General features: G+C 45.5%; 1 protein-coding gene and 1 long non-coding RNA gene across 4 annotated transcripts in view; both read left to right on the forward strand.

Moving 5' to 3' along the window:
* LOC122550994 (F-box/WD repeat-containing protein 7-like) overlaps positions 1–27,379 on the forward strand; it is a 218,942-nt gene that overhangs the window by 183,413 nt on the left and 8,150 nt on the right. For all 3 annotated transcript variants that reach the window (XM_043692588.1, XM_043692589.1, XM_043692590.1), the window contains 4 exons: positions 814–927; positions 9,739–9,920; positions 22,421–22,646; positions 23,252–23,462. In XM_043692588.1, coding sequence (XP_043548523.1) covers positions 814–927; positions 9,739–9,920; positions 22,421–22,646; positions 23,252–23,462 — 733 coding nt within the window. The remainder of the gene's footprint in view (positions 1–813; positions 928–9,738; positions 9,921–22,420; positions 22,647–23,251; positions 23,463–27,379) is intronic.
* LOC122550995 lies at positions 10,743–15,720 on the forward strand. The gene is made up of 3 exons (XR_006311984.1): positions 10,743–12,350; positions 14,207–14,211; positions 15,709–15,720. It is a non-coding gene; the product is annotated as an uncharacterized LOC122550995 (long non-coding RNA).

Genomic DNA, 27,379 nt, shown 5'->3' on the forward strand with positions numbered 1-27,379 from the left:
TGTGGACTTGTTGGGCCGAAGGGCCTGTTTCTACACTGTAATGTAATCTAAAAAAAAATCTAATCTTTGACATGATGAAAATGAGCTATTTTACTTGCACCCCAGCCCTGAAAGTTCACTGAACCAAATATGGTGTGACACTGAACCATAAGCTCATGATTCATGAAGTGACTAAGTTTTTATCTGGAAGCATTCTGCTCTCATATTAGGCATTTCTGTAATGGCAATCATTCTGCCTACTGACCAAAAGCCCACATTGAATGGTGTATTGCAGCTGAGTTGGAGGAGATTGAGGGTTCCTCCTCTTGATTGTTACAGCAGTCTTTTCTGCCAGAACATGAATTTTTGGGCTATCGGTTGAAATCAAAGCTATTTATAGTTGAGACAAACTGTTACTGGAAATAAGTTGGTGAAAAATAGACAAACTGAGTTAATACTGGCAAGCTCTGGGAAATAATTCCCAGTACAGGAGGTTTTCAGGTATGAAGTGAAGTATAATAGCAGGGAGAGAGAGCAGTGCTGTTCAATTAATTTTGCCTTCTCTTGCAAAAAAAAATGATGGACCAAATGAGTATCTACTTAATGTTTTACAGAAGAGCTGCAGAGAAACCTAGGACTGAAGAGCAGGGACTAGGAGCTGAATATTAATGGCTGAGGTTTTAATCTCCAAATTGACATGAAGGGCAGATAAAGATGCCAGTTAGCTGCATTGTGAAATTAAACAGGATGTAAATAATTCTGAAGATATTTAATGTTCACGTTCAGTGTTAGTGCTGCTGACTGGTAAAACAATTGTTTTGTTTGTATTTTCAGGTGCTGAAAGGTCATGATGATCATGTCATCACTTGCCTGCAGTTCTCAGGAAATCGGATTTTGAGTGGTTCCGATGACAACACACTCAAAGTATGGTCTGCAATAACAGGCGAGGTATACATCCTATTGTCTATTTGGCTTCCCTCACAATCAGCCCAACCATTTGCCTCATCTTGAGTTTGCCCCCACCCCCTCAAAAAAAAATCCCCAAATACTTGTTTGTTTGCATTGACTGCTCCACACATAAGAAAGAAGGAAATTTACAGCCCTGGAACAGGCCCTTCGGCCCTCCAAGCCTGAGTCGATCCAAATCCACTGTCTGAACCTATTGCCCAATTCCTAAGGATCTGTATCCCTTTGCTCCCCACTTAATCTTGCATCTATCCAGACGCACTTTAAATGAATCTACCATGCCTGCCTCTGCTGGCAACACATTCCAGGCACCTATCACCCTCTGTGCAAAGTACTTCCCCTTAAACTTTTCTCCTCTCACCTTGAATGTATGACTTCTCGTTATTTAATCCCTCACCCTGGGAAAAAGCTTATCTCTATCTACCCTGTCTATACCCTTCATGATTTTGTAAACCTCAATCAAGTCCCCCCCTCAATCTTCTTTTTTCTAATGAAAACAATCCTAACCTACTCAACCTCTCTTCATAGCTAGCACCTTCCATACAAAGCAATATCTCTGCACCCTCTCCAGAGCGTCCATATCCTTTTGGTAATGTGTCCAGAACTGGACACTGTATTCTAAATGCGGCCGAACCAATGTCTTGTACAATTTTAACATGGCCTGCCAGCTCTTATACTCAATACCCCGTCCAATGAAAGCAACATACAATATGACTTCTTGACCACTCTATCCACCTGTGCACCTACCTTCAGGGTAGAATAAACCTGCACTCCCAGATCTCTCTGCCCATCAACTTTTCCCAAGGCTCTTCCGTTTTCGGTATAGTTCGCTCTAGAATTAGACCTTCCAAAATGCATCACCTCACATTTGCCCGGATTGAACGCCATCTGACACTTCTCCGCCTAACTCTCTAGTCTGTCTATATTCTCCTGTATTCTTTGACAGTACTCTATGCTTTCATGCTATTCCATCAAGCTTCGTGTCATCTGCAAACTTGCTGATCAGACCACCAATGCTCTCTCCAGATCATTTATGTATATCGCAAACAAAGTGGCCCCAGCACTGATCCCTGTGGAACACCACTGGTCACCTTTTTCCATTTCGAGGAACTCCCTTCAACTACTACTGTCTCCTGTTGCTCAACCAGTTCTTTATCCACCTAGCCTAGAGCACCCTGCACACCATGTGACTTTACTTTCTCCATTAGTTTTACCATGGGAACCTTATCAAACACCTTCCTAAAGTCCATGTATCTGACATCTACAGCCCTTTCTTCATCTATTAACTTAGTCTCTTCCTCAAAGAACTCCTGCATAGAACATAGAACAATACAGCGCAGGACAGGACCTTCAGCCCTTGATGTTGCACTGACCTGTGAACTAATTTAAGCTCATCCCCCTACACTATCCCATCCTCATCTATGTGCTTATCCAAAGATTGTTTAAATCTCTCCAATGTGGCTGTGTTAACTACATTGGCAGACAGGCCACTCCACGCCTTTACACTCTGAGTAAAGAACCTGCCTCTGGCATCTGTCTTAAATCTATCACTCTAATTTGTAATTATGCCCCCTTGTTCAAGATGACATCATCATCCTCGGAAAAAGACTTTCACCGTCTACCCTATCTAATCCTCTGATCATCTTGTATGTCTCTATCAAATCCCCTCTGAGCCTTCTTTCCAAGTCTCTCAGCTTTTCCTCATATGACCTTCGCTCCAGACCAGGCAACATCCTGGTAAATCTTCTCTGCACCTTTTCCAATGCTTCCACATCTTTCCTGTAATGGGGCGACCAGAACTCTACACAGTATTCCAAGTGTGGCCACAGTAGCGTTTTGTATAGTTGCAGCATGAGATTACGGCTCCAGAACTCAATCCCTCTACCGATAAGACCTAACACACCTTATGCCTTCTTAAAAGCACTATCAACCTGGATGGCAACTTTCAGGGCTCTATGTACCAAGATCCCTCTGCACGTCCACACTACCAAGAATCTTTCCATTGACCCAGTATTTTGCTTCCTGTTATTCTTCCCAAAGTGAATCACCTCACATTTATCTGCATTGAATTCCATTTGCCACCTCTCAGCCCAATTCTGCAGTTTATCCAAGTCCCCTGCAACCTGTAACATTCTTCCACACTGTCCACTACTCTACCGACTTTAGTGTCATCTGCAAACTTACTAACCCATCCAAGTCATTTAATGACAAACAGCAGTGGTCCCAAAATCGATCCTTGTAGCACACCTGCTTTGGGGGGGGGGGGGACCTGATTGAGGTTTACAAAATCATGAAGGGTATAGACAGGGTGGATCGAGATAAGCTTTTTCCCAGGGCGAAGGATTCAATAATGAGAGGTCATGCTTTCAAGGTGAGAGGTGAAAAGTTTAAGGGGGATACACGCGGCAAGTACTTCACACAGGGTGGTGGGTGTCTGGAACGCATTGCCAGCAGAGGTGGTAGAGGCAGGCACGGTAGATTCCTTTAAGATGCATCTGGACAGATGCATGAGTCGGTGGGGAGCAGAGGGATACAGATGCTTAGGAATTGGGAGACAGGTTTAGGCAGTACGTTTGGATCGGCTCAGGCTTGGAGGGCCGAAGGGCCTGTTCCTGGGCTGTAAATTTTCTTTGTTCTTTGTTCTCACTCCACAAGAAAACAGACTCCAGGCTGAATATTTTCCATCAACTACCACTCGCTGCCTTCTTGCAGAAAGCCAGTTTCTAATCCAATCGCTGCCTTCTTGCAGAAAGCCAGTTTCTAATCCAAACTGCTAAATCATTCTCAGTCCTATGCGTTTGCATTTTCTCCAACAGCCTACCATGTGGAACTTTATCAAAGGCTTTACTGAAGTCCATGTATACCACTTCAACTGCCCTACCCTCATCTACATACTTAGTCACCTTCTCAAAAAACTGAGGTTTGTGAGACATGATCTACCCTTGACGAAACCATGTTGACTTTCTGCAATCAAATTGTTGCTTGCATGATGAATATAAATCCTATCTCTCATAATCCTTTCCAAAACCTTTGTCACAACAGATGTAAGGCTCACTGGGTCATCCCTACTGCCCTTATTGAACAAGGTCACAACAATTGCAATCCTCCGGTCCTCTACTAAACCTGTAGACAATGATGACTCAAAACTCAAAGCCAAAGGTTCCACCATCTCCTCCTTAGCTTCCCAGCGAATCCTTGGATAAATCCCATCCGGCCCAGGGGACTTGTCTACTTTCACCTGCTAGAATTGATAACACCTCTTCCTTACTAACCTCAATCCTTTCTACCCAGTCATCCTTTTATTCCTCATATACCTATAGAAAGCTTTAGGGTTCTCCTTTATTCTATTTGCTAAAGACTGCTCGTGTCTTCTCTTTGCTCTTTTCAACTCTCTCTCAATCCTTCCTCGTTAATCTGTAACTCTCCATTGCCTCATCTGAAACCATTTCGTCTCATCGTCACATAAGCCTCCTGCTTCCACTTAACAAGTGATGCAATTTCTGTGGTAAACCAAGATTGCCTTACCTTATCACTTCCTCCCTGCCTGACAGGGACATACCTGTCAAGGACATGCAATATCTGTTCCTTTTACCAGCTCCACATTTCAATTGTCCCCATCCTGTGCATTTTGCTACCCCATTCTATGCCCCTTAAGTCTTGCCTAATTGCATTATAATTAGATTAGATTAGATTACATTACAGTGTGGAAACAAGCCCTTCGGCCCAACAAGTCCACACCGACCCGCTGAAGCGCAACCCACTCATACCCCTACATTTACCCCTTACCTAACACTACGGGCAATTTAGCATAGCCAATTCACCTAACCTGCACATCTTTGGACTGTGGGAGGAAACTGGAGCACCCGGAGGAAACCCACGGAGACGTGGGGAGAACGTGCAAAGTCCACACAGTCAATCGCCTGAGGCGAGAATTGAACCCGCGTCTCTGGCGCTATGAGGCAGCAGTGCTAACCACTTGTCCTTGTCCCATCGATAACTCTTGCCCTGTGGCGTGTACCTATCCCTTTCCATCACTAAATTAAACTTAATTGAATTATGATCACTTTCTCCAAAGTGCTCAACTACCAGTAAAGCAAACACCTGGCCTGGTTCATTACCAAGCACCAGATCCAGTGTGGCCTCCCTCTTTTCGGCCCTTCGACATACTGTGTCAGGAAACCCTCCTGCACACGTTGAACAAAAATTAGTCCATCCGATGCACTCAAGTTATAGCATTTCCAGTCAAGTTGGGGAAGTTAAAGTCCACCATAATAACCACCCTGTTCCTTTCACTCCTACACAGAATCATTTTGCCAATCCTCTCCTAAACCTCCCTGGAACTCTGCGGAGGTGTATATAAAAAAAACTCCAAGCAGTGTGACCTCTCCTCCTGTTTCTAACCTCAGCCCACACTACCTCAGCAGACGAGTCCTCGTCAAAAGTTCTTTCAGCCTCCTTTATACTCTCCTTGACTGACAAGGCCACACCTCCCCTTCTTTTACCACCTTGCCTGTTCGTAATGAAAGATCTAAACCCTGGAACCTGCGACATCCATTCCTTACCCTGCTCTATGCATGTCTCCGAAATGGCCACAACATTGAAGTCCCAGGTACCTAACCATGCTGCAAGCTCACCTACCTTATTCCAGATACTTTGGCATTGAAGGGGCACTTTAAACCAGCTTGCTGTCTGCCAGCACACTCCTGTGACTGTGAAATCCTGTTCATGCCCTCCATGTCATGTCTCCTCCTCCTCCTGTGCACTGGAGCTACACCTCAGGTTCCCATCCCCCTGCTGAGCTAGTTTAAACCTACCCGAATAGCACCAACAAATTTCCCACCCAGGATATTAGTACCCCTCTGGTTCAAGTGAAGAACGTCCTGTTTGTAGATGTTCCACCTTCCTCAGAATGAGCTCCAATTATCAAGTACCTGAAACCCTCCCCCCTGCACTATCCCTGCAGCCATGTGTTCAGCTGATATCTCTCCCTATTCCTTGCCTCACTATCACATGGCACGGGCGACAAACCAGAGATCACAACTCCGTTAGTTTTAGCTCTCGGCTTCCACCCTAGCTCCCTGAAATCCTGCCTTACATCCAGATCCCTCTTTCTACTTGTGTCAATGGTACCTATGTGGACCACGACTTGAGTCTGGTCACCCTCTCCCTTCAGGACCCCAAAGACGTGATCAGAGACATCACAGACCCTGGCACCTGGGAGGCAACACACCAACCGTGAGTCTCTTTTGTTCCCAACGAATCTTCTATCTGACCCTCTAACTATTGAATCCCCAATTACTAACACTCTCCTCCTTTCCTTCTTTCCTTTCTGTGCAACAAGGGCAGACTTTATGCCAGAGACTTTGGCCCCATTTCATGCCCCTAGTAAGTCGTCGTCCCCCATCTCCCCCAACAGTATTCAAAACGGTATACTTGGTTTTTCAGGGGATCGCTCCACTGACTGACTGTATTTTTCCCCCTTCGAACAGTCACCCAACTTTCTTCGTGCCTAGGAGCAACTGCTTCTCTGTAACTCTTATCTATCACAGCCTCTTCCTCCCGCTCCAGTTCCCTAACACAGTCTTGGAGGAGCGAGAGTTGGGTGCACTTCCTGCAGATGTACTTGGATGGGGCACTAATGACGTCCCTCACCTCAAACATCATGCAGGAGGAACATTCCTGTACCTGCACTGTCATCCCTGCTAGTCACCTTATCAGAAAGTAAAAAAGAAGAGAAACTTACCTGATGTGTCCCTGGTATTTAAGGTTAGAGGAGGTGGTTGGATGAGAGGCCCTACAAAGGTAGGGTCTTGGGTTTAGAAAACACTCATTTATATAGCTGAGAGGAAAAAAAGTCTCTCCTTTCCCAGAAACCTCGGCTGTCCGGTGTCATGTGTAAAAAGTTAAATCAGTGACTCACCTCTCCTGACAGGCCCTTGGTCCAAGCTCTTGCCCTTTGAGCTTCTGCTGCTGAAAAACAGAAATACTCCACCAACCCAAAGTTTTGTCTGTTTGTTTCACTGCCATTTCCCCCTCATTCTATCGACAGTTGAATTGCTCAAATCTGTGTGCTTTTTGCTAGTTTTCCAGATTTTCCCCTCAACGTACACAATTTTGAAACTCTATTGCCATTTGTCTGTGTTGTATGGATGGGTGGCCTTACCTTTTCAGACAATGTATTGCAGCCTGGTGGCCTCTGTAGAATGAGGGAATTGTAAACCTGAAGCCACACTGTACCTGTCCCTCGATCTATACTTTGTGGATAATTTAGTTTGAGCCAGTTTTTTTTTTAAACCCCTCGCATTCTTTCAGTGTAAATTGCAGTCAGCCAACTGTTTAGGAACGTGTACTGTTTCGGGAATCTATCTATAACAAGGAAAGAATGAAGTGAGTCTCTAACCAACCCTGTAAAAAGTGTTCTCTTAACATGAGTTAAATATTGGTCAGATTGTTGTGTGAAAATCCTTCTGAATGTTTGCTGAGGTGTAAGAGGATGAGGCAGGCAAACCTGAATGCAGAAAATTACCTCTGAGTTCCCTTGATCTCGCTGGCTCTGTAGTTTGTACTCCACACACCTGAGATGAGATCCACCCAACATCGAAATACAGTACTCTCCATAGAAAGTAGATTCATAGAGATGTACAGCGTGGAAACAGATTCTTTTGTCCAATTCATCCATGCCCACCAGATATTCTAAATTAATCTAGTCCCATTTACACTTGACTCATAACTCTCCAATCCCTTCCTACTCATATACCCATCCAGATGCCTTTTAAATGTTGTAATTGTACCAGCCACCACCACTTCCTCTGGCAGCTCATTCCATACACGTACCACCCTCTGCGTGAAAACGTTGCCCCTTAAGTCCATTTTATACTTTTCCCCTCTCACCCTAAACCTATGCCTCTGGTTCTGGACTCCCCCACCCCAGGGAAAAGACTTTGCCTATTTATTCTATCCATGCCCCTCATGATTTTATAAACCTCTATAAGGTCACCCCTCAGCCTCTGACGCTCCAGGGAAAAAAGCCCCAGCCTGTTCAGCCTCTCCCTATAGCTCAAATCCTCCAACCCTGGAACATTCTTGTAAATCTTTTCTGAACCCTTTCAAGTATCACAACATCCTTCCAAGAGGAAGAAAATCAATATTCCAAAGTGGCCTAACCAATGTCCTACACAGCCGCAACATGATCTCCCAACTCCTGAGAGGTTGAGGAATTGCACACAATGCTCTTCACTGATCATAGAGAATGGGGTTGTCTGCTGGAAAACTAGGCTGCAGACTCTGCAATATGTCTGTCTGCTTCACATGTTTAAATAAAAGTTGAACATGGAGACAAGGCAGCATTACTTCCTTAACCTAAACCATTTCACTGCTGTCGTATCTCTTCACTCAAAATAAAAAGGTTGGCAGCAAGCCATTAGACTCATCATGTCTGTGTTGACTGAGTTAGAGAGCTGCAATTTAATTCCACTTGCCAGCTCTTGATTTCTTATCCTGTGTGCTAACATAAAATATAGGAAGTGGTATTGGCCATTCAGCTCTTCTAGGTTACAGCACTTGAGTTATTATTTCAAGTGTGATGGAGTTCTCTGCATCTTCACCGTTTCAGGAAGTGCGATCTGGAGCCCCACCATCCTATGGGTGGGGAAAGAAATACTCAGATTTTACTCACTCAGGAAGGGAAATTATGTCTCTTCAACCATTGATCTTTCTGCTAGGGTAAATAGGTTCTTCCTTTCCACTTTACCCATGCTCCCTGTCCTTTTTCTATATCAGTCCAGACAAAGCATTCTGCTTGATCCACGCCCTCCTCAAATAATGCTCAGTAGCAGCAATGTGTGCCATTTACAAGATGCACTGCAGAAGTTCACTCAAGATCCTCAGACAGCACCTTCCAAACCCACAACCACTTCCTTCTAGAACAACAAGAGCAGTGGATACTGCCACCTTGACGTTCCCCTCCAAGCTACTCGTGGTCCTAATTTTGAAATATGTCACCTTTCTTTCACTATCACTGGGTCAAAGTCCTGGCATTCTCTCCTTAAGGGCATTATGGGTAAACCTACAGCGGTTCAAGAAGGCAGCTCATCCCCATCTTCTCAAGGACAACTAGATATGGCCAGTCAGTGATGCCCATAATCCCACAAAACAATTTTTAAAATTCTTCTCTCAGCCTCCTCTATTCCATACAGAATAACCTTGGGCTTTCAAATTTTTTTTAACCAAAATTCTCCACTTCAGGTCTTATGTGGAACTCCCACAATGCAATCAAACCTGCTAGTTAGGTGGTACTATTCGCAGCACTCTGGTACTCAGTTAATAATGAGAAGAATCTCGTTTTTCAGGCCACCTAATCTACTTGCCCTTGAAGAATATGTGAAATTGTACTCCAAGGTCCCTCTGTTCCTCTACACTATCTGACCTTCTTTTATAGTGTATTTCCTTGCCATGTTTGTTGTTCCCTCTTGTTCAAGTTGAATTCTATTTGCAGCTTTTCTGCCCAGCAATCTATTGATTCCCATTCTTCAATTCACATCTTCTTTCTCACTATTAACCACTGAACCGATCTTCGTTTCATTTCCATCTGGTTAGAGGAAATTTCTCTATCAAATGGATGATTTGCTGTGCACAAAGTAGTGTATTTTGTGAGGTACTGTGCCCTGTTTCATGTGAGGCATGATAAAATCATGTTTATAAATAAAAGGCTGTTTCTTTTGTTGAGTTCTTCCTATTTTCTGTCATGCTACTCGTGGTTGTTTTTAGAACTCCATTTGTTGGTTTGTTTTGCAGTGTGTGCAGACGCTGGTTGGACACACAGGTGGAGTTTGGTCCTCCCAGATGAGAGGGAATATCGTTATCAGTGGCTCGACAGACCGTACCCTGAAAGTATGGAATGCAGAAACGGGTGAATGTATTCACACGCTTTACGGACACGCCTCCACTGTACGCTGCATGCATCTCCATGGCAACAAGTAAGGCAACATCTGGATAAATGGTACTCAAAGCAATCTTGATGTAATGCCTAAATAAACAATGTGATGTTGAATGATGATACTTTCCAGGTTAAGGGACAGTGCCACCTATTCAGCTGGAGTAACCTGTGCTCGTCCATTTCTCAAAACATGCTTACATTCCTGTCCTGCAAATCATTTAACCTTCCAGGCTCTGCCTTTGAAACCTGTGAAATCTTCCTCTAATTTCACCTTTCATTCTTCTAATGGTCCTCAATCTTTGAGTCCCTCCCCACAGCTTACTAACTTGTCGAAATGATCTTCTGCTAGTTATCCTTTTGAAAACCTTACGTTGATTTAAAAATATTTGTGAAATTGCACATCCTAACTCCTGTAATCACACAAGCAATCTGTACAGTCTCCTTAACCAACATCTTCCAAACCCACAATCACTTCCATCCAGAAGGACAAGGGCAGCAGATACATGGGAGCACCACCAACTGCAAGTTCTCCTCCAAGCCACACTCCATCCCCCTGATTTGGAAATATATCACCATTCCTTCAGTGTCGCTGGATCAAAATCCTGGAATTCCCTCCCTCATGGTATTGTGGGTGCACCTACAGCACATGAACTGCAGTGGTTCAAGAAGGCAGCTCACCCCCACCTTCTCAAGAGCAACCAGGGACGAGCAATAAATGCTGCCCAGCCAGCAACACCCACATCCCCAGAAAAATGTAAACAAATTTCTGGTCCACTGAAAAAAATGTACCTTTTTGTATTAAGCTATTTGATAAGTTTATAAAATATTAATCTGTAATTTTTTTGAGAGGTTCAATGTTGAGCTGAAATGTCACTTGGATGTCAGATAAAGCAGTCGACACCTGCTGTCATCAGTTGTAGACTGGTGTCGTAGGAAAGGAGAGCATTCCAACCATTGGACCCTAATTAGCTTCTATCCAATTAGTGCTCCACAGTTCAAACCTGCAGCTTTTCAATTGCCTTTTGAAAGTTTTATATTAAATCATCTTCCACCATCCTTTTAGGCAGCACATTTCATGACATTCAGCAGCTTTTTAAAAAAATTCTCCATGTTTATTTTGCTAGTTAAGTTAAATCTCTCTCTCTCCGATTAATGACCTTCCTGCCAATGGAAAAACACTCTGGATTTACTCTGAGGTGATGATTTTGAACACCTTTTAAGTCTTGCCCTCACCATCTATACTTCTAGGAGAATGTCACATACACTCACTTTGCAACAATGAAGAAGCTCAGTTATGCCTTCCTTCTGGTAAATAAATTTCTCCTGATTTCTTCTCTCTTCACTTCCCTCCCAAACCAAGTAAAGTCTAACATGTTAGCTATAGATTAGTGTTTTTGAGATTTGCAAAAATATGGAGCCTGGAGGCTATCTGTGTACATGCTTTTGATTGAATAGATAGACATGAAGTCCTGAAAACTGTATCCTTCCAGTTTATCACTTAAAATGCATTACATAAACATTTAATGCAGTTTTTTTGCTTCTAATCAAAATATTCCTTTCCATTAGATCAATGTTGAAGCCTAAAAGCTGAGTTCTGGGAGGTGATATTGATCTGATGTCAGCCCTCCCAGACAGTTGTCTCCATTACCCTGCTCCCTATTGCCACACGTGCCAGTGTTTGTTTCCTGTTGTTCTCTCTGAACCAACAAAAGGAATCTTTTGAATCCAATTCGCCTGTTTGTCTCTCCTTAAGCCAGCACTTGCTTTACATTTAAAGTCAGAGTTGTGGAGGTCTACAGCAAAGAAAAGGGCCCTTCAGCTTATCAAATCCGGGCAGGTCAAAAGCAACCACCTAATTATTCTAATCCAATTTTCAAACACTTGGCCCATGGATTTGTATGCCTTGGCATAACAAGTGTACATCTGAATACAATCTGAAGGAGAAAGTGAGGACTGCCAGATGCTGAAGACTCTGGACTACATTCAGGCCAACACAATTTGGACCTGAACAGGACAACCAGTATGTCTTACAAATCCAAAGCCTCCAGAAAAGGTTCTCCTTTTGGATCCTCTGCTCCATACTCTCAGCCATGCGCCATACTCTCCCTGCCTCAGCTCCAGGGCCACACTCTTCCAGACCTGCAAAGGACCTCTACTGTTTTATATCTTCAGAAGAACTCACATGCTCAAAAAAACTTTCTTTCACCATATTGGACATAAAAGAGCCTAAGTTATGCAAACTTTCATGTACTTGCCTCAATACATGGGTTTCCTTAATCGTTCCAGAACCTTCTCCTGGCCTCTGGAACTGCTCGGACACTATGAGCCACAAGGCCGCTCCAGCCACAACCGTCGCGGCGAATTATGACGTCACTTACACCCTGCCACCTCATGGACTGCCAACCATGTCACCTCCGGGATCGCCGTCCAGGCACCCGCCTCCGGGATCGCCGTCCAGGCACCCGCCTCTGTGACCAGCACAAGATCCACTGCTGCCGGCACTGCCACAATATTCACCCTGCAAGTACATCTTCTACAAAAACCACCAACGCCCACTGCTATATGGACTGCACTTCCTCCCACCTGCCTCCTGTAAAAACACCAGCTCTTATTCCCAACTCCTCCACCCCCACTGCATCCGTTCCCAGGAGGGCTAATTCCACCACAGAAAATCCCAGGTGGCCTCGTTCAAAGACTGCAGTTTCCATTCCCACGTGGTCAATGATGCCCTCCTGCAAACCTCCATTTCCTGCCCCACCCCTCCCAGCGCAACAAAGACAAAACCTCCCGATCCTCACCTTCCATCCCACCAACCTCCGTATACATCGCATCATCCTTCGCTACTTCCGCCACCTACAAACAGACCCCACCACTCAGGATATATTTCCCTGTCCACCCCATCAGCATTTCGGAGAGACCATTCCCAGGTGACTCATTGGTCAGATACCCCCCCCCCACCCCCCCAACCGCCTCCAGCCCACCCCACACTCCCGGCACCTTCCCCTGTCACCACAAGAAGTGCAAAACCTCCTCCCTCACCTCTGACCAAGGCCCCAAAGGATTCTTCCACGTCCAACAGGTAAATTTCTTTACTTCCACCAATGTCATCTACTGTGTCCATTGCACCCGATGTGGTCTCCTCTACATCGAGGAGACAGGATGCCAACTTGCGGATCATTTCAGAGAACATCTCTGGGACACCCACACCAACCAATTCCACAGCTGAACACTTCAACTCCCCCTCCCACTCTTCCAAGGACATGCAGATCATGGGCCTCCCCCATCGCCAAACCCTAACCACCTGATGCCTGGAGAGAAGAATGCCTCATCTTCTGCCTTGTGACTCTGCAACCACATGGGATTAATGTGGATTTCACCAGTTTCCTCATTTCCTCTCCCCCCACATTATCTCCGTCCCAAGCCTCCAACTTGGCACTGGCCTCCTGACCTGTCCATTGACTTCCCCATCTATCCACTCCACCCTCCACTCTGACCTATCACCTTCTCAGCTACCTTCCCTTCCATTTATCTCTCAGCCTACCAGCCCACAAGCCTCATTCCTGATGAAGGACTTATGCCTGAAACGTTAATTCTCCTGCTCCTTGGATGCTGCCTGACCTGCTGTGCTTCTCCAGCACCCCACACTCAATCTGAATGCTACATTGTAATGAGAGTTTCTGGCTTGAGCACTCTGACAGGCATCCTAGGTAATCCACTACAAAACTGAAATGTGGGCTCATTTCATAAACCTAAAGTGCCTTTAGCAGTGATGTTGCTGCAAACCAAATGCTCGGAGTGCTCCTGTCAACAGAAAAGGTGAGGGACTGTAGTTAGGACCAAGGTGGCAGAAGGCACTGACTCTCTCATCTTGCTACTTCATTGGGTCACAACATCATCCAGAAATACTTTAAGTTACTGAAATGACGAATTAAACACTTTATCCAAATCCATTTTTAAGCAACAAAATCTATCAACTCTATTTTTTACTAGGTGCAGTTATTGGCTTGCTATCAAAGCAAAACATAGTTCAGTAAGGTTTCAATAATTGGATACCGTAAGGTCAGATGTACCAAAGTATAGGTGGTTATCCTTCGAGATCTCCCCAAGGAAAACGATGGGTTCAGACAGTGTCCCTGGCCATGCACTTAGATCCTGTGTGGACAAACTGGTGAAGACCAACATCTTAACTGTCTCTCTCCTCCAACCGAAGTGGTCTCCTGCTTCCAGAAGGCCACAATCATCTCCATGCGTAAGAAAGCACATGCAATATGCCTTAATGACTGCTGTCCAGTGGCTTTGAAGTACATAATCATGAAGTGCTTCAAGAGGCTGTTCATGGCCCACATCAGCTCTAGTCTCCCAACTTGCCTTAATCTCCTATTTGCCTACTGATGTAACAGGTTCATAGTGGATACCATTTCCCTAACTCTGCATTCATTCCTGGACCATCCGGACAACAAGGTGGCGTTGATGTCAGACTCCTGCTCACTGAGTACAGCTCCACCTTCAACATCATAATTCCCTCCAGACTGATTTCAAAACTCTGAGACCTTGGTTCAGCTCCACCCTCTGCAACTGGATGCTCAGCTTTCTGATCCACAGACTGCAATCAGTAAACACAGAAAACTGCACCTCCTCCACAATAACACTCAACACTGGAGCCCCCAAGGATGCATCCTTAGCCCCCGACTGTATTCTCTGTACATGCACGACTGTGTTGCCAAATTCCGAAGAAACGCCATCTACAAGTTCGCTAATGGTATCACCATGGTAGGATGAAGTGAACAAGTCAGAATACAGAAAGGAGATGGAGGGCTTGGTTACATGGCACAATGAGAACAATCTCTCTCTCAACATCGGCAAAACTAAAGAACTGATCATTGACTTCAGGAAGAAAGGAGGAGGACACAACCCCATCTACATCAACGGAGCTGGGGTGGAGAGTGTCAAATTCCTCAGAATGACCATAACTGACGACTTATCCTGGACACACCACGTGGATGCGACGGTCAAGTTTGCACAACAACGCCTCCTCTTTCTCAGGCAGCTCAGGAAACTCGGCGTGTCCATAAGGACCTTTGCCAACTTTTACAGATGCACCACTGAAAGCATACTGCCTGGGTGCATAATGGCCTGTAATGGCAACTGCTCTGCCCAGGACCGAAGGTTGTGTGCACGGTCCAGACCATCACGGAAGCCAACCTCCTATCCAGGGACTCCATTTACATGGCTCGCTGCTGCAGAAAGGCTGCCAACATCATGAAAAAAGACCCACCACACTTCAGTAATGATCTCCTACAACTTCTCCCATTAGGCAGAAGATACAGAAGCTTGAACATATGCACCAGCAGGTTCAGGAGCACCTTTCTCTCAGCCATTATTTAACTGATGAATGGACACTCGAATTTCAAATAATGCTGATCTTGCTAATGTTGATGTTGCCGATCACTTGCCCTATGCAATGTAACCTGTATGCCTCTGATCTGTATATGCTTGCTTACTGTAGTCTGCCTGTACTGATCATAAACCAAGCTTCTCACTGTCCTTTGGTGCACATGGCAATCAATCAATCGGACAAAACAAAATCAAAAATGTGCGCACTTTACAGGAAAAAGAGAAAAAAACTGACTTCCATACAAGTTGATCTGGGTTTCAAAATAAAGACCTCTTTGCCCAGTGGGTTATTCATGAATATAAAAGGGATAAAGCTTGGACTGTTTGAGTCTGTTTCTTTCATATTCTGGCTTGTGTTGCAGATATAGCTTGCTCAGAAAATACAATATTGAGTTTTTCCTTTGATCACTTGGGAATGAATTTGAACATTACAGCGCAGTCCAGGCCCTTCAAACCTCGATGTTGCGCCAACCTGTGGAACCAATCTGAAGCTTATCCATCCTACTCTATTCCACTTTCATCCATGTTTATCAGCTGTTGCAGGCAGCTACTCTCTGAGTAAAGAAACTACCTCTGACATCTGTCCTATATCTATCACCCCTCAATTTAAAGCTATGTCCCCTCGTGCTAGCTATCACCATCCGAGGAAAAAGGTTCTCACTGTCCACCCTATCTAATCTTCTGATTATCTTGTATGTCTCCATTCAGTCACCTCTCAACCTCCTTCTCTCTAATAAAAATAGCCTCAAGACCTTCAGCCTTTCCTCATAAGGCCTTCCCTCAATAACAGGCAACATCCTGTTAAATCTTCTCTGAACCCTTTCCAAAGCTTCCACATCCTTCCTGTAATGTGGTGATCAGAACTGCATGCAATACTCCAAATGGGGCCAAAACTCAATCCCTCTACAATAAAAGCTGACATACTGTTGGCCTTCTTACCCTATCAACCTAGGTGGCAACGTTCAGGGATCTATGTACGTGGATTGCGGGATCTCTCTGCTCATTCGCACTACCAAGAATCTTACCATTATCCCAGCACTCTTTATTCCTGTTGCTCCTTCCAAAGTGAATCACCTCACACTTTTCCACATTAAACTCCATTTACCACCTCTCGCCAAGCCCTGCAACATCTTTCCACACTGTCCACAACTCCACCGACCTTGGTGTCATCTGCAAATTTACTAACCCATTCTTCTATGCCCTTATCCAGGTCAGTTATAAAAATGGCAAACAGCAGTGGCCCCAAAACATCTTTGCGATATACCATTAGTAACTGAGTTCCAGGATGAGCATTTCCCATTAACCACCACCACTCTGTCTTCTTTCAGCTAGCCAATTTCTTATCCAAACCGCTAAATCACCCTCAATCCCATGCCTGTGTATTTTGTGCAGTAGCCTACTGTGGGGAACCTTATCAAATGCCTTACTGAAGTCCATATACATCACATCAACTGCTTTACCCTCATCCACCTGTTTGGTCACCATCTCCAAGAACTCAATAAAGTTTGTGAGGCACGATCTCCCTTTACGAAACCGTGTTGACTATCCCTCACACTTATTCCTCTCTCGATGATTATAAATCTTATCTCTTATAGCCTTTTCCAACACTTTACCCACAGCTGAAGTAAAGCTCACTGGTCTATAATTACCAGGGTTGTCTCTACTCCCTTGCTTGAACAAGGCGACAACATTTGCTATCGTCCAGTCTTCTGGCGTTGTTCCTAGAGACAATGATAACATAAAGATCAAAGGCTTGGCAATCTCCTCCCTGGCTTCCCAGAGAATCCTAAGATAACTCCCATCCGTCCCAGAGGGCTTACCTGTTTTCACACTTTCCAGAATTGCTAATATCACTTCCTTGTTAACCTCAGTCCCATCTAATCGACTAGTCTGTATCTCCGTATTCTTCTTGACAACACTGTCTTTTTTTAAGTGTGAATACTAATGGAAAAATATTCATTTAGCGTTTCCCCTATCTCCTTTAACTCCACACACAACTTCCCACTACTGTCCTTGATTGGTCCTAATCTTTCTCTAGTCATTCTTTTATTCCTGATATACCTATAGAAAGCCTTAGGGCTTTCCTTGATCCTATCTGCCGATAACCTCTCATATCCTTTCCTGGCTCTTCTTAACTCTCTCCTTAGGTCTTTCCTGGCTAACTTGTAACTCTGAAGCGCCCTAACTGAGCCTTCACGCCTCATCCTAATATAAGCCGCCGCCTTACTCTTGACAAGAAATTCAACTTCTTTAGTAAACCATGGCTCCCTCACTCAACCACTTCCTCCTTGCCTGACAGGGACTCGCAGTAGCTGTTCCTTGAACAAGCTCCACATTTCAATTGTGCCCATCCCTTGCAGTTTCCTTCCCCATCCTTTGCATTCTAAATCTTGCTTCATCATATCATAATTGCCCTTCCCCAAAAAGAACTCTTGCCCTGCGTTATGTACCTATCCCTTTCCATTGCTAATGTAAACATAACCAAATTATGGTGACTATCCGGATTCCCATAGCATTGAAGCAGACACACTTCAAACTACTTTACTGCTTGCAAGTGCACTCTTGCAACCTTGAAACCTCATTTCTGACCTCGCTACCCTCAATCTCCTGGACTACGTAATTCAGGTTCCCACCCCCCCTGCTGAATTAGTTTAAACCCTCCCAAAGAGCATGAGCAAATTTCCTCCCTAGGATATTGGTACCCCTCTGGTTCAGGTGAAGACCATCCTGTTTGTAGAGGTCCCATCTACCCTTGGAGGAGCCCCAATTATTCAGGTATCCGAAACCCTCCCTTCTACACCATCCCTCTAGCCACATATTCAACTCTTCTCTCTCTATATTCCTCACCTCGCTAGTACATGGCACGGGCAACAAACCAGAGGTAACAACTCTGTTTGTTCTAGCACTAAGCTTCCACCCTAACTCCCTGACTTTCTGCCTTAATTCCCATCCCTTTTCCTACCTATGTCATTAGTGCCTATGTGGACCACAACGAGGGGTACTCCTGCCTCCCCCTCAAGGATCCTGAAAATATGATCTGAGACATCACGAGTCCTGGCACCTGGGAGGCAACACCCAGAGTGAATCTTTCTCATTTCCCCCAGAGTTTTCTATCTGTCACTCTAACTGTGGAGTGCCCAGTGACTAATGCTCTGCTCCTCTCCCCCCCCCCCCCCCCCTTCCCTTCTGAGCAACAGGGACAGACTCTGTGCTAGAGATCTATGCCACATAGCTTCCCACAAGATTGAATCGGTTTTGTCTGAACTCTGGGGTTTTCTGTGTCCAAATAGGCTGATTAACTGGACAGCTTGTTCTTGGACTTTGCTTCAACTCATGTTCCTCTTGAGCTTCCCTCCAACCAAACCAGATGACACAAACATGTTTCTAAGTCAGTTATTGTTTAAAACAGTCCCAGCAGGGTCTGCAGCCAAGCACGTATCACCGGTCATGTGATTTTACAAGCAACTTTTCTTTTTTAAAAAAAACTCCATTGTTCTGCAAAGCTTGGAATAAAACAACCTGGTAATGCTGTCTTTGACATCACAACAACATTTGACTGTGTGTGGCAGCAAGAGACCAAGCAACACTGGAGTAACTGGGAATCGGGAGAAGTTGTGCATGGTTTGGAGTCAAACTGAACACAAATAGAAGTCGATTGTTCCTGCTCCAGGACACCTCTGCAAGGACTCCTTGGGGCCAACCATCGTCAGCTGCTTCATCGATGACCTTCCATCCATCATAGGGTCAGAAGTGGGGACGTTCACTGATTATGCAGTGTTCAGCATCATTCACAATAACTCAGGTATTGAAGCACTCCATGTTCAAATGCAGTATGACCTGGACAATATTCAAGCTTGGCGACAAGCAAGTAACCGTTGAAAGCAGTGACCTTTCCTGCCTGGAAGGATCAAGATAGCAGACACTAGAGGGCACCATCATCTACAAGTTCCCATGCAATTCTGACTTGGAACTATATCATTGTTACTCTGTCTCTGGACCAGAATTGTGGAATCCCCTTGCTTCAACACCGTGATGTATCTGTGACACTGGAACCATTGTGTTTTAAGAGGCTACCTCATCACCACCACCTCAAGGACATTGGAGATGGGTAGTAAATGTTGCACTTGAAAACGATGTGCATCCCATGAACCAAAAAACAATCAAGTACACCAAAGATTTAATACAGACTGAAACACTCTCAGCTCTGTCACAATTTTGCATGTTAACGTTTGAAACTACACTTTTTTTATTGCATTAATTCAATGTACCCATTTCTGTACCAGTTGGTTTTGGAGCGTCACCTGAGTTGTGCATTTGGCCTGAATAGAGCTATATCTGGGTGTCTATTAAAAACCAGCTTACGCCAACACTGCACTCAATCACTTTAAGGTACCCTAAATCAGATCAATTTGACCATCAGTTGCAGCAAGTTTGCCGAGGGCTTAATCCAAAGCTTTGAATGTGGGAATGCTGACTCCTCAGTGACAGACTTCAAGTTTGTTATTATTCTTTAATGAAACTGAACTGTTTGTTGTTTGAAGGTGAACTATGTGCTGAGGGAGGATATTCCCGGAAATACATCCAGGGAAGTTATTTGGGTGGAACTGATAAATAAGAAAGGGATGATAACCTTATTGGGATTGTATTATCGACCCCCTAATAGTCAGAGGGAAATTGAGAAACAAACTTGTAAGGAGATCTCAGCTATCTGTAAGAATAAAAGGGTGGTTATGGTACGGGATTTTAACTTTCCAAACATAGACTGGGACTGCCATAGTGTTAAGGGTTTAGATGGAGAAGAATTTGTTGAGTGTGTACAATACAATTTTCTGATTCAGTATGTGGATGTACCGACTGGAGAAGGTGCAAAACTTGACCTACTCTTGGGAAATAAGGCAGGGCAGGTGACTGAGGTGTCAGTGGGGGAGCACTTTGGGGCCAGCGACCATAATTCTATTAGATTTAAAATAATGATGGAAAAGGATAGACCAGATCTAAAAGTTGAAGTTCTAAATTGGAGAAAGGCCAATTTTGACGGTACTAGGCAAGAACATTCGAAAGCTGATTGGGGGCAGATGTGCGCAGGTAAAGGGATGGCTGGAAAATGGGAAGCCTTCAGAAATGAGATAACGAGAATCCAGAGAAAGTATATTACAGTTAGAGTGATAGGAAAGGCTGGTAGGTATAGGGAATGCTGGATGATTAAATAAATTGAGGATTTGGTTAAGAAGACGAAGGAAGCAATATAAGGTATAGACAGGATAGATTGAGTGAATCCTTCAAAGAATATAAAGGAAATAGAAGTATACTTAAGAGGGAAATCAGGAGGGCAAAAAGGGGACATGAGATAACTTTAGTAAATAGAATTAAGGAGAATCCAAAGAATTTTTACAAATATATTATAGAGTCATAGAGATGTACAACATGGAAACAGACCCTTCGGTCCAACACGTCCATGCCGACCAGATATCGCAACCCGATCTAGTCTCACCTGCCAGCACACGACCCGTATCCCTCCAAACCCTTCCTATTCATATACCCATCCAAATGCCTCTTAAATGTTGCAATTGTACAGCCTCCACCACATCCTCTGGCAGCTCATTCCATTGCCATACCACCCTCTGCCCCATAGATCTCTTTTATATCTTTCCCCTCTCACCCTCAACCTATGCCTCTCTAGTTCTGGATTCCCCGACGCCAGGGAAAAGACTTTGCCTATTTACCATATCCATGCCCCTCATAATTTTGTAAACCTCTATATGGTCACCCCTCAGCCTCTGACGCTCCAGGGAAAACAGCCCCAGCCTCTCCCTGCAGCTGAGATCCTCCAATTATCTCAGATTACAACAGGATCTTGACCAGATGGGCCAATGGGCTGAGAAGTGGCAGATGGAGTTTAATTCAAATAAATGCGAGGTGCTACATTTTGGGAAAGCAAATCTTAGCAGGACTTATACAATTAATGGTAAGGTCCTCGGGAGTGTTGCTGAACAAAGAGACCTTGGAGTGCAGGTTCATAGCTCCTTGAAAGTGGAGTCGCAGGTATGTAGGTTAGTGAAGAGGGTGTTTGGTATGCTTTCCTTTATTGGTCAGAGTATTGAGTACAGGAGTTGGGAGGACATGTTGCGGCTGTACAGGACATTGGTTAGGCCACTGTTGGAATATTGCGTGCAATTCTGGTCTCCTTCCTACCGGAAAGATGTTGTGAAACTTGAACGGGTTCAGAAAAGATTTACAATAATGTTGCCAGGGTTGGAGGATTTGAGCTACAGGGAGAGGCTGAACAGGCTGGGTCTGTTTTCCCTGGACTGTCGGAGGCTGAGGGGTGACCTTATAGAAGTTTGCAAAATTATGAGAGGCATGGATAGGGTAAATAGGCAAAGACTTTTCCCTGGGGACGGGGAGTCCAGAACTAGAGGGCATAGGTTTAGGGTGAGAGGGGAAAGATATAAAAGAGATCTAAGGGACAACGTTTTCATGCAGTGGGTGGTACATGTATGCAATGAGCTGCCAGAGGAAGTGGTGGTGGCTGGTACAATTGCAATGTTTAAGAGGCATTTGGATGGGTATATGAATAGGAAGGGTTTGGAGGGATATGGGCTGGGTGCTGGCAGGTGGGACCAGATTGGGTTGCGATATCAGGTCGGCATGGAAGGGTTGGACCGAAGGTCTGTTTCCATGCTGTACATCTCTATGACTCTATGTACAGGATGATCTGTGACACAACCACACCTACATGTGTCAGTAATATTTTTAAGATTTAACATTTTTCTCATTTTCCCACCTGATGGAAAATTTTGTCTGAAAGTCTTCAGATGTAGCTTGAGATCATGAATGTTTAATTAGTAAACACAGTCAGGTTGAAATGTACAGTGTTTCTTTTAATTCTGCTCGTAAGCAAAGTCCAAGTGCCCAATCCAGGATCTCAAATTTATTTTTGCGAAAGTGACTTTAAGGTCATATAATTGAAATGGAAACTATCTCGGGCAATCCTGTGAAGGTAACTATGGAGTCTGTCTGAAATAAAGAGACAAACTTGTTGCAGCTTTTATATTGTAGCACGGGCAGAGTGACGACTATGGCTGCAAAGGTGATTTGGAGAACTGCAGCTGACTGATCCTAATGCTTATTGCTTCTTTGCCACAGGGTAGTGAGTGGGTCAAGAGACGCTACACTCCGAGTATGGGACATAGACACTGGCCGATGCCTACATACATTACTGGGACATGTGGCTGCAGTACGATGTGTGCAGTACGATGGGAAGAGGGTTGTGAGTGGTGCCTATGATTACACAGTAAAGGTCTGGGATCCAGAAACTGAAACCTGTGTGCACACACTTCAGGGCCACACCAACAGGGTCTACTCACTTCAGGTAAATACAATCTGTTCTCAGTGTATGTTCAATTCTATCTGTCACCATATGTCAACCATATCGGTGTGCTGGTAATTGACTGGATCACCCACAAGCCTGTCTCTGGGCAATCCACAAAGCCTTTTACAAGTCATTAGAAAGACAATGTTGGGATCCTGGGAAACAAGAGATTGAAGAAGTTGCTAAAGAGTAATTGTTGAGCATCTGATGGAATGCAGGCAGGTTACTACACCAGTTCTGATATTCATACTCAGTAAAATTGCTTATCTGCTCTGTTTTGGAGTTCTCCTCCTGCATTCTCCAAACTTTTAACTTTAGAAATTTGCTATTTCAGTTCTTAGAATTTCCAAAGCAGGATCTGACGTCTGTTTGAAGTGAAAGTATCTCAAGTCATTGTTTGGAAGAAACACGAAGTACAAAATGTCAGTTTAACATTGAGCTCTGCACTGATGTGTTAGTGAATAATGCTGGAGAACACAGTAGCCTGCTAGTAGTGTGATGTAGAGGTTATTGCACCCTAAATCCCCTGATAGTCTCTGTCTGTCAGTGTCTCTCCTCTCACTTGAGATGGTAAAGTCTGTATGTTCTGTTTTTGTTTTGCACAGTATGATGGTGTCCACATTGTCAGTGGCTCCCTCGACACTTCAATACGAGTGTGGGATGCAGAAAATGGGAACTGTTTGCACACTTTAATGGGACACCAGTCTCTGACGAGTGGCATGGAACTGAAGGATAACATCCTGGTATCTGGGAATGCAGATTCCACTGTGAAAATCTGGGATATCAAGACGGGTCAATGTTTGCAAACATTACAAGGTGAGATTGAGAGTTTGAATCGGTGCTCCACATTTTCACTGTAAAGGATAAGGGCTGGCTGGTCTTCCCAGGTGGAGAGTTCTGGTTGGGTTCATTTTGTAGTGACTGTCCCTCTGCGCAGATGTCTGACTTGCTGAACTGAATCCATTTTTGGAGCAGGAGGTCTATTGACTGGGCCACCTGATCTGGGGGTTTTGTGCACAGCATTAGAAATTTGTAGTTCATGTTCAACAAGAAATTTTACAAATATGATGACATTTGGCTGAAATGAAACTTCCAAACCATAAGTCCCAACTGGTTCCCTAATGCAAGGCTGAGGAGACAGCCTGTCATCAGTATTCACCCTGGTTTCCATTTGCCTGTTGTATTGTTCTGTGTTGATTTGCAAGTGGGCAGCCAATACTGTGCTAGTGTGGCAAAGATCCAAATAACAATTTAAAGGAATGAAAGATCTGTTTTGTGGATGCTAGTGGTGAGTTCGAGCTAACAACAAAACGACAGACTGAAGTGATGGGCACGGGTTCCACATGTTCTGAAGTTGTGCTCATCACTGTCCCTGGGAGAGAGGCTGTTCATCATTCTGAGCTGCCTTGATTGAAATGCACGCTTTCAGAGCTGGATGACCTGCTGTTTCAGTCTGTTGAACACCGGTTCGATCTGAATGCGACAAGTAAATGGGCAATGCACCAATAATTGACAGTCTATGGGAAGCTGGGGGGCCTGGTTTGTTATTTTGAGTTGAAGTAACCTGTTGCATCTGTGGTCTCCTTGTGTTAGGCTCCCTTCTTGAGATTCTTACATGCTTGATCCAACTGCAATATGCCAACTTCTGTGAACAGCCACAATTTATTTCAGCAAGTACAAGCTTTTGGAGGTTGATTTAACACTCTTCACCCTGCTAGCGGAGCGTGTCAAGCGAGGCTGTCTGAATAGGGAAAGGTCTTCCCTTGATACAGGGTTTAACATCACAGTCATGCACACAAAACAGAATCCACTGCTGCTCCCCTGAGGACACATATAACCCCAAAACAATGTAAAATGATTAGATTATTCCTGAAAGCAGTGTGCGATTAGATTATTCCTGAAAGCAGTATGCGATTAGATTATTCCTGAAAGCAGTGTGCGATTAGGTTATTCCTTCAAACAGTGTGCGATTAGGTTATTCCTGAAAGCAGTTTGCGAATTGGTTATTCCTGAAAGCAGTGTGTGATTAGTTTATTCCTGAAAGCAGTGTGCGATTAGGTTATTCCTTCAAACCATAAGACATAGGAGCGGAAGTAAGGCCATTCGGCCCATCGAATCCACTCCGCCATTCAATCATGGCTGATGGAGAAAGTGAGGTCTGCAGATGCTGGAGATCAGAGCTGAAAATGTGTTGCTGGAAAAGCGCAGCAGGTCAGGCAGCATCCAGGGAACAGGAGAATCGACGTTTCGGGCTGAAGAAGGGCTTATGCCCGAAATGTCGATTCTCCTGTTCCCTGGATGCTGCCTGACCTGCTGCGCTTTTCCAGCAACACATTTTCAATCATGGCTGATGGGCATTTCAACTCCACTTACCCGCATTCTCCCCGTAGCCCTTAATTCCTTGTGACATGTTGGGCCGAAGGGCCTGTTTCCACACTGTAATGTAATCTAATCTAATCAAGAATTTATCAATTTCTGCCTTGAAGACATTCAGCCTACCAGCCTCCACTGCACTCTGTGGCAATGAATTCCACAGGCCCACCACTCTCTGGCTGAATAAATGTCTCCGCATTTCTGTTCTGAATTTACCCCCTCTAATTCTAAGGCTGTGTCCACGGGTCCTAGTCTCCTCGCCTAATGGAAACAATTTCCTAGTGTCCACTCTCTCCAAGCCATGTATTATCTTGTAAGTTTCTATTAGATCTCCCCTTAATCTTCTAAACTCCAATGAATACACTTCCAGGATCCTCAGCCGTTCCTCATATGTTAGACCTACCATTCCAGGGATCATCCGTGTGAATCTCCGCAGGACACGCTCCAGTGCCAGTATGTCCTTCCTGAGGTGTGGGGACCAAAACTGGACACTGTACTCCAAATGGGGCCTAATCAGAGCTTTATAAAGTCTCAGTAGCACAACAGTGCTTTTCTCCCACCTCCAACACACCCCATCCACCTGGACAATTCTTCCGCCGCCTTCGCCTCCGTGCCTTCTTCTTCAATCAAGATTCTCGCCCACCCTCCGACGACCCCTTCTCCCACCTCCAACACACCCCATCCACCTGGACACCCCGTGCTGGCCTCCTACCTGCCCTCGACCTCTTCATAGCAAACTGCCGCCGCGATATTAACCGCTACCTGAACTCCCACACTCCCCCCACCCACTCCAACCTCTCACCCTCGGAACGCGCAGCCCTCCACTCCCTCCGTTCCAACCCCAACCTCACCATCAAACCAGCTGACAAGGGAGGCGCAGTAGTAGTCTGGCGCACTGACCTTTACACCGCTGAGGACAAACGCCAGCTCGCAGATACCTCCTCCTACCATCCCTTTGACCATGACCCCATCCCCCACCACCAAACCATCATCTCCCAGACCGTCCATAACCTCATCACCTCAGGGGACCTCCCATCCACCGCCTCCAACCTCATAGTCCCACAACCCCGCACCGCCCGTTTCTACCTCCTGCCCAAAATCCACAAACCTGACTGCCCCGGACGACCCATCGTCTCAGCCTGCTCCTGCCCAAACGAACTCATCTCGGCATACCTCGACACGGTCCTGTCCCCATTAGTCCAAGAACCCCCCACCTACGTTCGTGACACCACCCACGCCCTCCACCTCCTCCAGGATTTCCGCTTCCCCGGTCCCCAACGCCCCATCTTCACCATGGACATCCAGTCCCTGTACACCTCCATCCCCCATCACGAAGGACCCAAAGCACTCCGCTTCTTCCTTTCCCGCCGTACCACCCAGTACCCTTCCACCGACACCCTCCTTCGACTGACCGAACTGGTCCTCACCCTGAACAACTTTCCTTTCCAATCCTCCCACTTTCTCCAAACAAAAGGAGTAGCCATGGGCACCCGCATAGGCCGCAGCTATGCCTGCCTCTTTGTAGGGTATGTGGAACAATCCATCTTCCGCAACTACACTGGCCCCACCCCCCATCTTTTCCTCCGCTACATTGATGACTGTATCGGCGCTACCTCGTGCTCCCACGAGGAGGTTGAACAGCTCATCCACTACACTAACACCTTCCACCCCGACCTCAAATTCACCTGGACAGTCTCGGACTCCTCCCGCCCCTTCCTAGACCTTTCTGTTTCTATCTCAGGCGACCGAATCAACACGGACATCTACTACAAACCTACCGACTCCCACAGCTACCTGGACTACACCTCCTCCCATCCTGCCCCCTGTAAAAACGCCATCCCATTCTCCCAATTCCTTCGTCTCCGCCGCATCTGCTCCCAGGAGGACCAGTTCAAAATACGTACAACACAGATGGCCACCCTCTTCAAGGACCGCAATTTCCCCCCCGACGTGGTCGACGGTGCCCTCCACCGCATCTCCTCCACTTCCCGCTCCCCCGCCCTTGAGCCCCGCCCCTCCAACAGCCATCAGGACAGAACCCCACTGGTCCTCACCTACCACCCCACCAATCTCCATGTACAGCGCATCATCCGCCGTCACTTCCGCCACCTCCAAACAGACCCCAGCACCAAGGATATATTTCCCTCCCCTCCCCTATCAGCTGTCCGTAGAGACCACTCCCTCCGCGACTCCCTTGTCAGATCCACACCCCCCACCGACCCAACCTCCACTCCCGGCACCTTCCCTTGCAACCGCAGGAGGTGCAACACTTGCGCCCACACCTCCCCCCTCACTCCTCTCCAAGGCCCAAAAGGAAACTCCCATATCCGCCACAGATACACCTGCACCTCCACCCACAT

The sequence above is a fragment of the Chiloscyllium plagiosum genome, chromosome 6 (assembly GCF_004010195.1).
Source record: "Chiloscyllium plagiosum isolate BGI_BamShark_2017 chromosome 6, ASM401019v2, whole genome shotgun sequence".
In the NCBI taxonomy this organism is placed as follows: Eukaryota; Metazoa; Chordata; class Chondrichthyes; order Orectolobiformes; family Hemiscylliidae; genus Chiloscyllium; species Chiloscyllium plagiosum.